This window comes from Molothrus ater, chromosome 2, assembly GCF_012460135.2.
Source record: "Molothrus ater isolate BHLD 08-10-18 breed brown headed cowbird chromosome 2, BPBGC_Mater_1.1, whole genome shotgun sequence".
In the NCBI taxonomy this organism is placed as follows: domain Eukaryota; kingdom Metazoa; phylum Chordata; class Aves; order Passeriformes; family Icteridae; genus Molothrus; species Molothrus ater.
The window spans coordinates 59,948,613-59,963,609 of NC_050479.2; the positions used below are offsets into that span (position 1 = coordinate 59,948,613).

Genomic DNA, 14,997 nt, shown 5'->3' on the forward strand with positions numbered 1-14,997 from the left:
CCCAGCCCATTTCAAACAAGCACTTCATAACAGCATAATCTCACAGTGTTTAAAAAAATACAGTGTTTTTCACTGAACTATAAACGAATAGTAAAGTATGTATAGGCTAATTTTATTTCTAATGGCAAGTTTTTAAAACACTATCACAAGTTCATTGCCTGGATCATGAAGTATACCTGAGAACTGCTGTTTAGACCAACCCTTTGAAGATAATATTAAAATCAAACATCAAATCTTTGTTGTCTCTATTATGATGTCTTTTTCTATTTGAAGTTTTGCATACACATAGTCACTATAGGCAATTCTTATTCATTAGAGGCAGGAAAAAGTAACTTTTAGTGCTGCACATTTAATTTCATGAATCCTGCCAACAGAGTTCAGTATCTTCAGATCTATAAAAGAAACAAAAAGAATCTCAAATGCCATTTTACTCTGTTGTACTCTACATAAATCCAAAGTGAAAGATAGTTCAGAAAAATATAATGAAAAATACTGCATCTATTCCAGAATAGTTAATTTCATTTTTGTCAAATAGGGCAATTTAAAATATTTACCACGAGAAATACCATCTAGCCAGGAAAGCATCAATAACTTTTATATGAAATTTCTCCTCTCCAGATAATCCTGTATAAACAAAGCAGTGAAATCTGCAGTTTCCTTTTTCTTTTTTTTTTCCTGTCAGCCTGAGGACTACAACCTCCCTATTTTTATCTGTTAGTTCCCACAATCATACAAGTGATACAGAATAATGATCCAAGTCAAATGTGGTTTCATAATAGGCTACATTTGCAACTGGTACATGCCAGCCCACTTGGGTTTTGCAGGACAGGAACGGTTACCTCATGTACAGATACCCAGATTTTACAGGGCATAGCTGTACTGTTCCCACAGCATTTAGCAGTAGCCAGGAATTTCCCCTTTTCTCTATTTAGTAAATCACCACACAGGCAGTAGAAACTCATCAAAGCTTGCCAGGTGGACATATGCACAGACAGGTGTACAGTATCCATGACCATACATATCCATAGTTTCTATTATGAAGCAGCTCAGAAGCAATTTTGAAGACGTGGGATGCTTTTTTTAATATACAATACCAGAGATTGACTTGAGAGTTCAGTTGGTGGAAGAAATCTGAATCTCTGTGCATATTCTGGGAAAGAGTAACTGGTAATCACACATTACACTCATGCTGAGAAGACCTGCTGTTTGTGTTAATTAGCTGCTGAAGCTTAATAGTTCAAATTACAGAATCACAGAATATTCTGAGGTGGAAGTGACCCACAAGGATCATCAAGTCCAATTCTTGAGTGAATGGCCCATACAGGGATCAAACCCACAATATTATTAGCACCATGCTCTAACCATCTGGCTATAGAGCTTTCAAACAGAAGCAATTGCTAGAGCTTTCAAACAGAAGCAATTTGCTTGAAGTGGTCCATTTTGAAAGACACTTATTAAGTGATTAATTCCTAACAACATACAATCTGGATTCATCATAATTCAAAGAACTTTTCATATAATCTATTTCTTTTAAAAAAGATAAATATTTACCTCCGTCTCCTTCTTCATCTAGCTATGTTTTACTTTACAAAATGGCACAGTCATTTAAACATTAATTCAATAAAACATTCCATACATCTTGCCCAGAACAGCTAAAGAACTTGTGCTGGTAATCTCTGGTAAGTGATAATGAACAGGGTAAGGGAGCTGATAAATGCAGGTAAGAAAGAAAATTCTTTTCAGCCATCTTTTTCAAATTCTTCTGGGAAATGGAAAAGCAAAGAAAGACTTTCACATTACCTCTGTTTAAAGGCCTTTTCAGCCATCTCTCTAGCAGCTCTCTTAACTGCCTCAGGAACAGCATCCTTTTCAGCTTGGGACACTTGGTAAACCCTGTGGCCAGCATCCAGTCGATATGGCCCACCTTTGCCACCTAACCCAGCAGTGTCTCTCCCACCTAAGATGGTTGAGACAAAAAACCATTAGGAATAAACACTTGATAAAAAAATAAGAACAAATTTTCTTTAAAGCTTCCATTGTCATCTACACACGTTCCAAAAATGTTGTTAACAATCCCCAGTTGAAATATTTATAGTCAAAGGTTTTCAAAACCTAACAGCTATCATGGTAAACAAGAACTCCCATGGAATACTTGTGTTTATAGCTCCTTGAGACTTGATTCATAATGGTTTTCACACTGTACAAAGGGGAACCACAGAACATATAAATCTTGAACATCTCTTCAAAGCTCCTGGTCCCAGACTCTGTCTTCTCCCTAGAATTTGTTGGTTTAGACTGCTTCCAAATCACATTATCTTGTGACCACTGTCATGACTTACTAGAATTAGGAGGTACTTTGCCTGTTCTGTGTACCTCTTGCCTACACTATCTGAATTTTTGCAGCTACAGGGACATTTAAGATAATGACTCAGCCTAGTTGCTGTGATTGCAAGCTTCTCGTTCTCTGTAAAAGGAAACAAAAAAAAATTGAAGAAGAGATCTGCTACATACAGTTTAAGTTAGATATTGCAAATACTTCTTTCCTTTTACTGGCAATAAAGCAACCCTGTATTGGGTAAAATAGATCAGAGGACAGCTTTGTATAAAACCATTTTTGACTGGCACAGCATCTTCCTTAGATATCTGTCAATGATGAATTTAAAAAACCAACGAAACAAAAACAATGAAAAACCTGTTCCACCAGCCCACATATTTCCACCAACATGTGGCATGTTGGCTGGATCGACTTTTCCATGTTTGGGGGTGCTGACATCCAAACCACTTTCCCTCTCAATGGTTATCTGTAAAAGAGAGAGAGAATATTTCTTAGTAAATATAGTAAATAGTAAATATTTCTTATAGTAAAGAAAATACCCTAACAACCTAATAATAACCACTAGGTGTGCTGAGCAGCTGTAGCACCAGCATTAGTTCAATACATGCAACATTCCACCTCGGAATAGAGCAGAGTAAAACAGGACTCCTGAGTGGCACATTAGACTCACACCTGAACTAAGGCTCCTGCCACATCTGAGCCCCTCTGCATTCTGTTCATATCCACACCAGAAATTGCTTCCTGATAACTGCCCAACATAACTCAAAATCCCCCTGTAGACAGAATCACCTGCAGTTCTAACACTCCTCAGAGTAATGTACATCCACAGCACTGCACATCCATTTACAGATTCCATGTGCACCCAACTGCAGCCCCACATTCCCTCTGGATGAGTAGATTGATGTTCCTTTCATGAACAGTAACTAAAGAAATGAGACTGGCCAGCAAATGGCCAGTTCAAATGACAGGCTCATGGAATTCTCAGCCCTGCTACCTGGACCCCAGAAGTTCTGCCATGTTGGGTTTCCCAGATCTGTCTGCTGACAGCACTTGTGGCACTGACTCATGGCACAGCTGGACACCAACAGCTGCCAGATGGTCAGGGCTGAGTCACTTTAGGCTGGGGCTGGACTTAAGTGGGTGACTGAAGGCAAAAATACTCCTTCCCATTAGGAACTCTGAGTCATGTAGTAAATCAGTGAATCATGTGTGAACTGCCCCTTACTAATCTTCTGTAATTTAATGCCACATTATATTTTTTTAATGAAACCCAGTGACTGAGATAGAAAATTATTGTCTCTAACCACTTAGAATTAAGTTTCTTTTATCTACCATAACACATTTAATTCTCCAATGAATTTAGATGTCCCAATAACTATGATTTACTGCCTTCTCAGAAGTTCACTGGCATTATCAGGGTTTTCACTGTAGAGCAGTGAATTCACTGTCTTGCAGACTCAACTTCATGCTGACATGAATTCCACACATGTTTTTGAACTGAAAACATGTGCTCTAACAACACTGTCCTGGCAGCTATTCAAAACATCATTTTCTTTCCCTTTACAGAATTTATATCAATTCAAAGAGGTACAATACATCCTCTGTGAACCATGTCATTAGTGTAAAATCAAGATCTAATCTGCTAAATTACATCCATTTAACATTTGTATAGGGAGAAACATGTAACCACAACAGCATGCTACCCTTAGGGTCATATACTTTTTTTAGTTTAAGAGATCTCCTCTAAAAAAACCACTCTTTTTTTTTTTGCATCACTGGTAGATTTAAAAACTATCAAAAACCCTGGTTAACAAAAATTGCTGAATTTAGTTTAAAACAAAATTATAAACACAAAATGATAGTTTCAGCCTCATGAAACAAACTATTATTCTATAATGAGAAATATGAAATTAGGCAAAAATTTTACATCTTCATGTTTATGTATTTTTAATAGAAAAATATTTCTTCTTCAAAAGAAAGTTCTATGAAACAAACATAACTATAATCAGTGATGCAAATGTCATATTCTATTTTTGTCAAGTTTTTCCACTGAAAAATTCCACTAAACATTTTGAAATACAAACATTGTTTAAATCTTCAGTGAAAAGGTCTGTAGACAAAAGAGCTTTGGTGCTCACAAAACTTTCTGAAGTGTAAGTTGTTCACAAATAGTGGTTCTAGTACACATGCACTAGAAAAGTTTCTAGTATAAACTTATTTTCAATAATATTGATCTGATTAAATCTGATTAAAGCAGGTATTTGTAACTTGGAAATGGCATGTGGTTAATACAAAGTCTTCAATCTTATAATGAATTTTTTGCTCTCTCTACTTGAAAGGACACCAAACATCCAACATTTAATTTCTGTTCAAACTTTGAAAAAAATTGGTTGAGAAAGAAGAAAAGAAACAAGGGCCACAATCAGTCATAGCTTCAGAATGTGAGTTGTTTGCTGTTTTTCTTTTTATGTATAGTTAATAGCTGAATGGATAAAATAATTGAAAATTCAATGATACTGGAGTGGAACATCACCAGCAGATGTGTAAATGTCATGCCAGTGAATTGCAGCAGTTTCATCTACTTTTTTTTTAAGTATCACCTATGCAGACAAAAGGTAGTAGAATTTTCCTAACTCTGAATAATTTAACAACCAATTTCTATTAGCACTGGTTTGCTGGAGTAATTATTTTTCAATTTTACCATATACTTAGAAACTGCATTATATTAGCACATCGCAGAATCCTCTGAAGAGAATCTTTGGATATACCTCTCTGGTTTTTCTGTGAGCTCTTAGATAATTCCCTTACTGACTTTTCAGACTTTTCCCCTTCCCATTCCCATATGTGTGGAAGGTAATTTTACAAGTTTCAGGGTAATTTTACAGCTAACAAATTGTCTCTACTCTGAAAGCACCTCTATAAACTAGAAGTTAGACTACCAAATACCAATATTAGAATTGAAGATATATTTTACAAATAAACAGTAAATCAATGAGCCTTGATATGAAATCAGAGGGAGGATCAGGAAAAAAACTGATGAGAAAAACTTTCAGATAATGATAAATTCTTCAGCATGATGAATATAAAGAGATGGAAGAGCCATAGGTAAGTCACCCCTCTGAGGACTGGAGGAATTCTTGACATTAGAAACTATTGGAAGGGTAGATTTAAGGGGGAGAATCCAAAACTGGATGGATTAGGAACTTGAGAAACTGAAGATCACTCAGCAGGAAATATCTAGCTTGTCTAGAGTGAGAAGGAAGATAAGAAAAACAAGTATTAAAAGCAGAGAAAGGACTCAAGAAAACCTAAAATCCACACTAGCTTTCCCAAGCTTGTCTCACTGTAATTTCTACAATGAGTTTTCTATTACTGTTATGATGGGTATTTTTCAAATATATAAATTATTTCCTTGCTTAAAAGCTGACCTATCCCCTCCTGAATATTTTCCATTTGAATCTAATTGCAAGACTTCTAGGAACCTTTTTCCTTTCAAAAAGTTTTGATTAATCACCCCTTCTTGAGAGAAATATGTGCTCTTCCTAGCAATACATGCACTGAAAGGCACTATTCATTAATGCACCATTGTGCAGATTCTACAGCCTGGTGTGCATATTATGGCTTTGTGAAACAACACACAAATTTAGCCTTGCAGCCTTGAGCTGTGAGGCACAGGTCAGAGAAGAATAGCTGGAAAAACTGAATTTTTCCCTCTGAAAGTTCCTTTTGATTTCCAAAAAAACCACTATTTCCAAAACATTCAAGGCACACATGTTTCAATTGTAAGTTAGCTAGTCTTGTTTATATATATTGGTGATTCACAATCAGAGTGTGAAAGCACTTTTCCACTCCTTGTTTGGGAAGGTTTTTTTTCCAAATCTTCATCACACAAGTAGCACAACTACCATCCTCTCCTGGAATACACAATTCTTATTCTATTCTCTGTGGAGTCCTAATTGTCAGTAATTATCAATGATCTTAGTCTCTGGTTTCAAATACTTTTGTTCTCTCATTTTCTTTCTATATTCTCAGGCACTTACAGCAATAGGTAATGACTACATTCATAACAACTTTGTGATGCAGGCTCTGTAGGTCTTTCAAATTCAATGAAACAAACAGAAATGTTGTGTGAGAGAATATGAACAGCTCAGGTAAGAAGGATGCCAAAAGAATGTGCTTTTCTTAAGAGGCAATGGCAAGAAAGGAATGCTTAAGAAAAAGCAAAACTAAGAAACAACAACAAATACCATGACTTGTTAATGCTTTGACTTAATTGTCTGGTCCTGCCTCTTACACATCCATTAACTCCTGACAGTAAGGGTAGCCAGGCAGGAATAGAACTAAACACTGATTTTACTTTCAGTGAGAGATACATCTGAACAACTTGCTCTAGATCAGTTCCTTCTGAAAAATATGAATGTATGACAAAATGCTTTTACACGCCTCCACTTTTTTTTCTTCCCCCTTTTCCTGACAACACTGTGATTCTAAGAGCAAACTGCAGAGAGAAAACTGATACAAATATATTCAGTTTGGAAACTAAGTGATTTTATCATCCTTCCTGAAAAAGATAAAGAGGCTGAGAGAAGTCCATTACATGATTTACCACACTCAACACCACAGTAAAACCAGATGTTTCACATCTGTGCCATACGTATGCCAAACAGCCATTAAACACATACCAATCTCTAATAGTGGCCACTGCAAAGATGAGTCAAAGGCTAGTAGTTTTGTCTAGACTTCAGCTGGTCAGACAAACTATGGCATACTGTATACTAAACAAGTCTGAACTATTTTGGAAGTGGATCTAGAGCCACATTCATGCCAGTTAAGTGGATGTGGGATTGAGTTCTCTTGAATTCTGATGTAAAATGATCTAATTTAATAACATTAACCCCTGGAGAGTAAGGAAGCACTGGCATACTTTTGACACTTTCACAATCCCTCAGTAAGAGACAGAGGCTGTATTGAGGATCACACAGCTGACCCAGATACGCTGTGCCTTGCCACTACTACAAGACACTGTCACAGCTATGGGAAGAAAAGAGCTTACATGAACCCATTAGAAAATAACCCACAATAAAAGCGTGGGAATTATGAAGACGGATGCTGTACTCTATTATTAAAATTATTGATGCCTCACACACCCCCATATTTCATTCTAACATATGAGTTGTTTTCACAATACAGTACTTCCCTTTTGATTTCAGAATTAATTTGCTTCTAATGCATTGCAAAAAAATCTCTCTGGCTCTCTGAGTAAAACTGACCAAAAGCATTATCAAATTTAGCTTCAGCTAATTTTGTGCAGGTGACCTTAATGATATTTTAGCATCCAGTAATCTTAATTGTACAGTGCAGCAAAACTGAGAAGAAAAAAAAAACTTTAAAAAGAAGATTCATCATTTAAAGAGACTCCCAAGCAGCACAACTGTGCACTTTTGTATCCTAGCAAGTACTATTCAAAATACACCTGCATTGAATGTATATTAATAGCTCTATTATTAACATGTTTATAATAGTATCCAGTGTAATGAGTAAAAGACCTTTAGCAAAGTCAACTGAATGAACATTTCAGAAGATCTATTATTCAGTCATTCATGTTTCAGATTATTAACAACATTCCCCCAAGTATGTTAAGTCATACATCAGTTCCTTATTCTTCAAGTCTGTTACCACTAACTTAAGACTAAGATTCCTCAAGTTGTATTTATTGTGGAGACAGGGAAAGAGAGGGAATTTCATCTTCTCCTGTCTTGTCCCACTTGAAATTTTATTTATTCCTGGCAGGTTTATGCAAGAGATTGAGCCAACAGCTTTCACTGTCCAAACCTCCATTACAGTTGTGTAAAAAGCTGGCTCTCTAAAAAAAGGGACAGAACATGTACTCAGACTTAACTGCTGGCAGATGGAGAACTCGTGGTTACAGGTTAGGAAATATCTTTTAGAATTTGTAAGCAGAAGTCAGACAAGCTTTAAAATATTTCTAGCTTTGAATAGAAAAATAATCAATGAGTGACAGCTTCCAGTAAAATGTGAAAGGCTTTTTCCTTAATACTGACTGGGATGCAGATTTTTTTTTTGTTGTTGTAGATATTCCTGCCATCCTGCCCTGTAACTGACACTGCAACACTGCAAATTGGCTAGAGAGTGGATGGTCTTTTAATACAGCAGCTTACTTTTGTATCCTGACAGGGTTAACTTCATTAAAATTCCTGAAGGGTGCAGGAGGTGTCAGTGCCTCCCATTCAGGACTGCTTGCCAGAAAGCTCCTTTGTGGGGCTCACAGCAACAAAAGCAAATTTCTGCCTCAGGAATGGCAAAGAAACTCTAGTTTCCGATGGGGGCGAGCTGCCTCACGTACAGGGGAAGAGACCTTTCACCTCTTAGTTTTAATTATCACTGGCCCTGACAGGCTGAACTCATATCTAATCCTCTCACACAAAACACAGTGCTTATTTTAATACTCCAGGTATTAAAAAAACAGAAAAAAACCACTTTGATTCCAGGCTAATATCCTGCAGGTGTAAAGAGATGAAATTTTTACTTTAAAAATAGTCTGTACTTCCATTCTTCCAACCTCCCCAAACCAAGTATTTCTTATTCTTTTGGGAATGTTTAAGCAGAGCGGGGCATTCCTTACAGGCTTTTACATCTTCATAATAGAAATAAATGGAATTCCTCCTTGTTGCATGTGGTGACAAGGAATCCATCTCTCTACTAAGCCCTTCTAAGCATTCAGTAGATCATTCCACAAAGATCACATTTACTAAATATGCAACCAGCATGATTTCATGTGTCACAACTGAATAAATGTGTACAAATTATACAAGCAAACAGGGACACAGCTGCAGTATTTACAGCTGATATTTATGGAGCAAAATCTTTAAAAAGAAAAATTTAGGGTGCCCAAATACTGTTTTCACGAGCACTTATTCTACTATTAGTAATAATACTGCATTATTGGATGTTTCTTACTGTTGATCAGAAGAAAACAGGGAAAAGAATGTATGCACTAAGATTTGAGGTAGAACACAATTTGTATGATTCAGGTGCTCAGTTCAATGTAAATTAAGAAGGTGTGCATTAGCTTAATTTGTTGCATGATAGACAGTCCTGGAAAGTAGGCAGATGTAGGCTGGCAAGAGCCCGTTCTTCATTTACTTTTTTTATCATAAACAAAAGAAATCTTCCAAGATCCAATTAGAAGATACCTGCTCTTAGCATAACATATCTGAGATGCGGAAGGAAAGAGTTAATCTGATATTTTGCCTTTCCATTAACATAAAACATATTAAAGCAGGCAGTTTATAGTCAATGAAGAAAATGGGTTACTTTCCATGAAAGGCACTAAATTATTGCTGAAAAATATTAGTTATATGACTATAAATCCACTAAAAACACCATAAAGCATTTTAACTTGCTGTCCTCATTAGTTCTGTAGACAAAGATTGAGCATGTATCAGTAGAATATTGCAGAAAAAGAAGGGAAAAGGTTGTAGATTTTTGCCTTGTGGGTGATTTGGGAGATGGTAATTTCATTATCAAAATCAGTACAAAATCTGCTTTCACTCTCATACATTATTATGAAAAAAGATTGACTTTGACTGTAACAAAACACAACTGTACTCCATGTGAAAAATGCATTAAGTAATCCATCCCACAGTGGCACAAAGGATTAGGAAATGTGTTCCATGGAATGCAGAATGTACTTCTGCAGATGTGCAAAAGACCGATGCTTTCCCGAAACAAAATAATTGTTTTTCTTTTATTTCAGAGCTTCTCCAACCTTAAACCCCCAATATTATCTAGGCTGCATTTTACAGGTCACAAGAACATACCTTCCTCTAACACGTTATCAGCAGCATGAATTTCTGCATTACATGCTCAAAGAGCAAAGAAGTTCCACATCAGGCAGATAACAGGCTAACCTGCCTGCTCCATTGTGGTTTTACACTTTACCATAAAGTGTTTACCATAAAACTGATTCTGCTAAAGGGAGAAAGAAAACTTTTTATAATCTGCTTACACAAACTAGTGAGAGAAAGGCATAAACAGGCAAAACCCCTCTAATGGCTTCTATTTTGTTCACTTGTATCATGTACAGCTTTTTCCTACATATTAAAAATTAATAGCATAATTTCTTTTCACAACAGCAAAAAATTGAGTCCACAAATAATTTTTCCACAGAAAAGACAAGTCTAATCTTGGATAAGACAATAAAAATGTGTGAAATACATCCTGTTTCTTCAACTGTATCCTGAAATGAGAAAAACATTTATCGCACTGCAGTACAAAACTTTTAATATGTTTTCTTTTTTTCATTTGACTTAATTTTGATTTTTTATCTTGTCTGTAAAACTTTTCAGGGGTTCAATAAATAAATGGACTAATAAAGCTTAATGCATCATCTGACTCAGGTGAATATCTAATTCTAAAACTACAATTTAAAATTCAGGCAGGCATTAAGCTTTTGTCTTGAATACCAGAATTGTTGAAAGCATCATCTAACTTTGATGGTATTTTAGAAAAACGAATCTGGATGGGGTAGAGGTGGAGATCTGGAGTGAAACTTATAAAAAGCTGTATCTGGCTTTCAAATGAAGTTTATATACATCAACTAAAAAAACCAACCACTGTACAAGATAGTGCGGTGGGCTGTTTTGTGAACTAAGTGCTGTCACTTGAAGAATCAACTCAGAAACTGTGCAGAGCAGATGCATTAGAGTATTTTGCTCACAAATATACAGTGTGTGGCTTAAAAGCTGGAAAATTAAATAAAGTAATAAGATAATATAATACATTTATTTCACCTAATGGATCCTCTGTTATGTAAACACCTATGTAAAGCCTATTTTCTTCTGTCATTATTTAAAATTCCCTAGTCAGTTCTATTCAACTATAAAATGTGAGGTCATCATCTTTTTAGTATTCTAATCCACTATGAAATATTATCAGAGGAGACAGATAACATCTAGCTTGGTTATTTATTTTTATGACACACCTAGGAAACATGGGATAAGTGAACACATGATGTCAGTTTGGAATGGTCCAGACTGAAGACCACAGGGTAAAATGAAAATTGAAAAAAATTACATGTGGGAGGACAAAAGTCTGATTTTCTGTATACCTAGGACCTTGTCAATGCTGTCCTTAAGAAGCAGAGGCAGAAGTTATTTAATATCTACTACATTGTTTTCTTTTCTAAAGGAAAGCCTCTTATAATTGGCATTAGTGTAACATATCAGATTATTTAAATTTTCCCAATGTTTGTCCTTTCACTAATCAGGGAACCACTTACATAAAGGCATAATTATTAGCATGCATTTGTCTTGCTGGGACAGCAGGATTTCACTGGTTTGAGGAGCTCCAGCCTTTATGTCAGCAATGTGCACTGCTATAGACTTTTTGAGATCTTCAAGACTGTGTGTTGAGGTAATAACATTTTCTCCCATGAGGACTTTATGCTTCCACAGGAAGGTCAGAGAAAGAAAGGGAACTTTGTGCTGCATCAGACTGCTCTAATAGAAAGTTAAGGTTATTTCCCTCCTGCTCTGTCTGTCTGCTCCAATTAGACTGGAAGGTCTTCTTAGGAAAGAGAATGTATTTTAGAAGTGTTTGTACTGTGCTTCTAACAAGGGCCTAACTCAAGCTGAGGAAATTTATATAAAAGGTATCTGACAGAGAGCCAATGATCTTTTTCTGAGTTCCTTTATCCCATAAATACTTTTAGAGATATGCATTTATTTAGCTCTGTGAGTTCACAGCTTTCCAGTCTCATGTTTCCCCATACTCAGATGCCTTCCTTCAAGGGCTCGTACACAGTTGCTAGTCCTCAGCTGAATAAACTATACATCCCAGGAAGAGGTCACAGAACTAAACTGTGGGTTTGGGGCTCATGGATCTCAGAACTGGAAGTGCTATCAAACTGTATCTTGGAATCCACCTATTGACTAGATAACTCTACAATCTACAGTATTTCGAGATTGTCAGGATCCTGTGCAGGTCTGCAGAATGCCATTATATTCCAAACTTGCAAGAACTCTCCACTGCATGCATTTCTCATAATTTATGGGGTTTGCATAGACAGTATTTAAAAGCTGAGGGAAATCACTGTTATTAGCCCACTGATGCCCTCTTGTGGTCAGAAAGCCTGCTTGGTGCAAAGTAGAAAATTAGAGAACGAGAGGGTGGTGGGGAGAAGAACCAGCCACTCTTGCTAAAGGTCATGCTTTTGTCTCGATTCAAGAACTGCAGCTTTGCCCAGTTCAGTTTTAACATCAGGAAAAGGCTGGATTTTTGTTATGTTATAAAGTACAATGTCACTTTTTACAAAGGAAAAAACCTCCAAACTATCAGTATAGATTGAAGTAGATTCTGAGCAGTAAACATAAGCAAGTTGGAATCACGGAAACTCCTGAATTAATTATTCTTTAGATAAACATCCAGCCTAAAAAATTAAATTTCATAAGGTTGATTCATATTAACCTGAACTTTAAAGTACAGCTTCAGAAAATAACAAGAGAAAAAAAGGATGCATTCAAAAAAATAAAAACATATGAATTAACTTAAGGAATGAATACTTAATGTAGAGTTCTACATGATTAGCTGCATGGAATACAAATGGAATAAATGAGACTATTCAAGGAAGGGAATAAGATGATCATTATCCAAATCGACTTTCCATTCTTGCTCATTATGAAATACAGTCCCTGTGGGACTGGCTATCAGCAAAGTTATGATGACCTCTTCAGGTAATTCTATTTCAATGTCTAGGTATGACAACTGGGGAAAAAAATGAGCACGTGTGTGTGCGCATATATACCTGTACCTCTGTGTGAATACATAAGATACACACTCAGCTACATTTGCACACCCCTCACCTAATTCAATGTGATTGGGCTTCTTTTCACTTCAACAGGAAATGTGAGATTTTTGGCATTATGAATACTTCAGGAGTGTACTCAACTTTGACTCCAGTTCAACCTTTACGTCAGGTGAGGTCACAAAAGCTAAGTGGGGAGAAAATGGGAGAAAATTTCTAGGCTGATCCTTTTCTTTGGAAGGGCCTGGTTTCATACTAAGGTGTCAGTGTCTCTCTAACACATTTCCTTTGGACTGACACACCTACAAAGAGGTACAACATCATGTTTTAAGCTGAGTGTTGCCCATGAGTCTTCAGACTAGTGAGGTGGGATGATGTAGGTGTTGTATTATTCAGGTTCTGCACAGCACATGCACTTGTTTATCTATTTTTAAATGTTTATCTATTTTTAAACAGCTGGTGCCCACTCAATTCATACGTGCTATATCTTTCCTCTGCTCAGTCCTACACTATGTGGTCTTGACATCATATTGGCTGAACCTGAATCATCTAGGAAACCCACCTGAGCTTCCTAGATTTATAGGAGACATAACCTGAGTCAAAAGTTTCAGCTTTTTAACTTTCTGAGGAAAACCACACATTACACAGAACACTTATGTTAGAGTGGGGCTCTGTCACAGGTCAGGGACACAAGTAATATCCATCCTTGATAAAGAAGTGTACTGTAAAACAAGCAGACCTTGACCTTTAAGATCTGGGATGTACCAGGAAATTGTGACCTTGTTTTAGAACAGCAGAAAGATGGGAAAATGGAAAGAAGTTTCTCTTTTTTTTTTTTTTTCTTGCTAACTATTCACTTAGATGTAAATATTAATTAATTTCCAACTAAGTACTTGAATGCTTATGAGGAAGGCTTCCTCAGAAAATGAGAGAGATCAGTCCATAGGAAATCAAAACAGTTACAATCACAACTACTTAACTCATTAGGCCTTTATGTACAGCCACAGAGGGCACTACTGCAATTTCAAAAACCTATCTCATGCATGTAGGAGATGATATAACTACGGCAGGTTCCACAAATACATTAAACAACACAAAAAAAAAAAAATCCCCCACTCAAACCCCTAAAAAGTCTTGGTTTACAAGAATTAATTTTTTTTTAATCAATCAGATTACTTCTTTGGACAATCTTGGTACGGAAATGGGAAATGACAGGAGACTATCCTCAGCTTCAGGATGTCAGTTTGCATGGTGATATTACCTAGATCAAGACTGCATTTGGATTTTAAAAAATGCTGTGGATCTGATTTTTAGTTCAGATACATATTAGGATCAACTAGATGGAAAACTTTTGCAATCTTTGACTAGGTACATTTTTATGCACTCTACAGGTTTGGATATGTCCTGGGACTTCTGAAAACAATGGCATACTGAGTACATAGCATGAAACATTTTGGACAACAATCTACAGCAGGAGAACATTAAGTAGAGTGAATACAGAACTAAATGCTTTTGCTAATAATCACAAATAAATGCCTTAACATCTATTGAAATACCTCTAAATGATGCACCTATTAATTTTTGTTATGTAAGCATTGTACTTTATCTAAATGAGACATACCACTAAATAATGCTCAGTTAAAGACAATAAGGGAACTGTATCAGAATGTAATCAGTGCTGTTCTATTTAATTTCCATCAATAAGCCTTGGATGAAAAAAGAAACACAAGTTTATCAATGGCTGCCTATTGCCACAAAACTTTAGGGCAAGATTTTAAAAATAAATTGTCCTTCAAATTCTCTTCCTATATTTGATAATGAAATGACCTTTTTGTTG

At 36.1% G+C, this 14,997-nt stretch overlaps 1 protein-coding gene across 1 annotated transcript in view; it reads right to left on the reverse strand.

Moving 5' to 3' along the window:
- VWA8 (von Willebrand factor A domain containing 8) overlaps positions 1–14,997 on the reverse strand; it is a 184,488-nt gene that overhangs the window by 21,488 nt on the left and 148,003 nt on the right. The window contains exons 38-39 of the mRNA XM_036379175.2: positions 2,693–2,801; positions 1,801–1,957 (exon numbers count right to left, since the gene is read on the reverse strand). Of these exons, the coding sequence (XP_036235068.1) occupies positions 1,801–1,957; positions 2,693–2,801 (266 nt within the window). The remainder of the gene's footprint in view (positions 1–1,800; positions 1,958–2,692; positions 2,802–14,997) is intronic.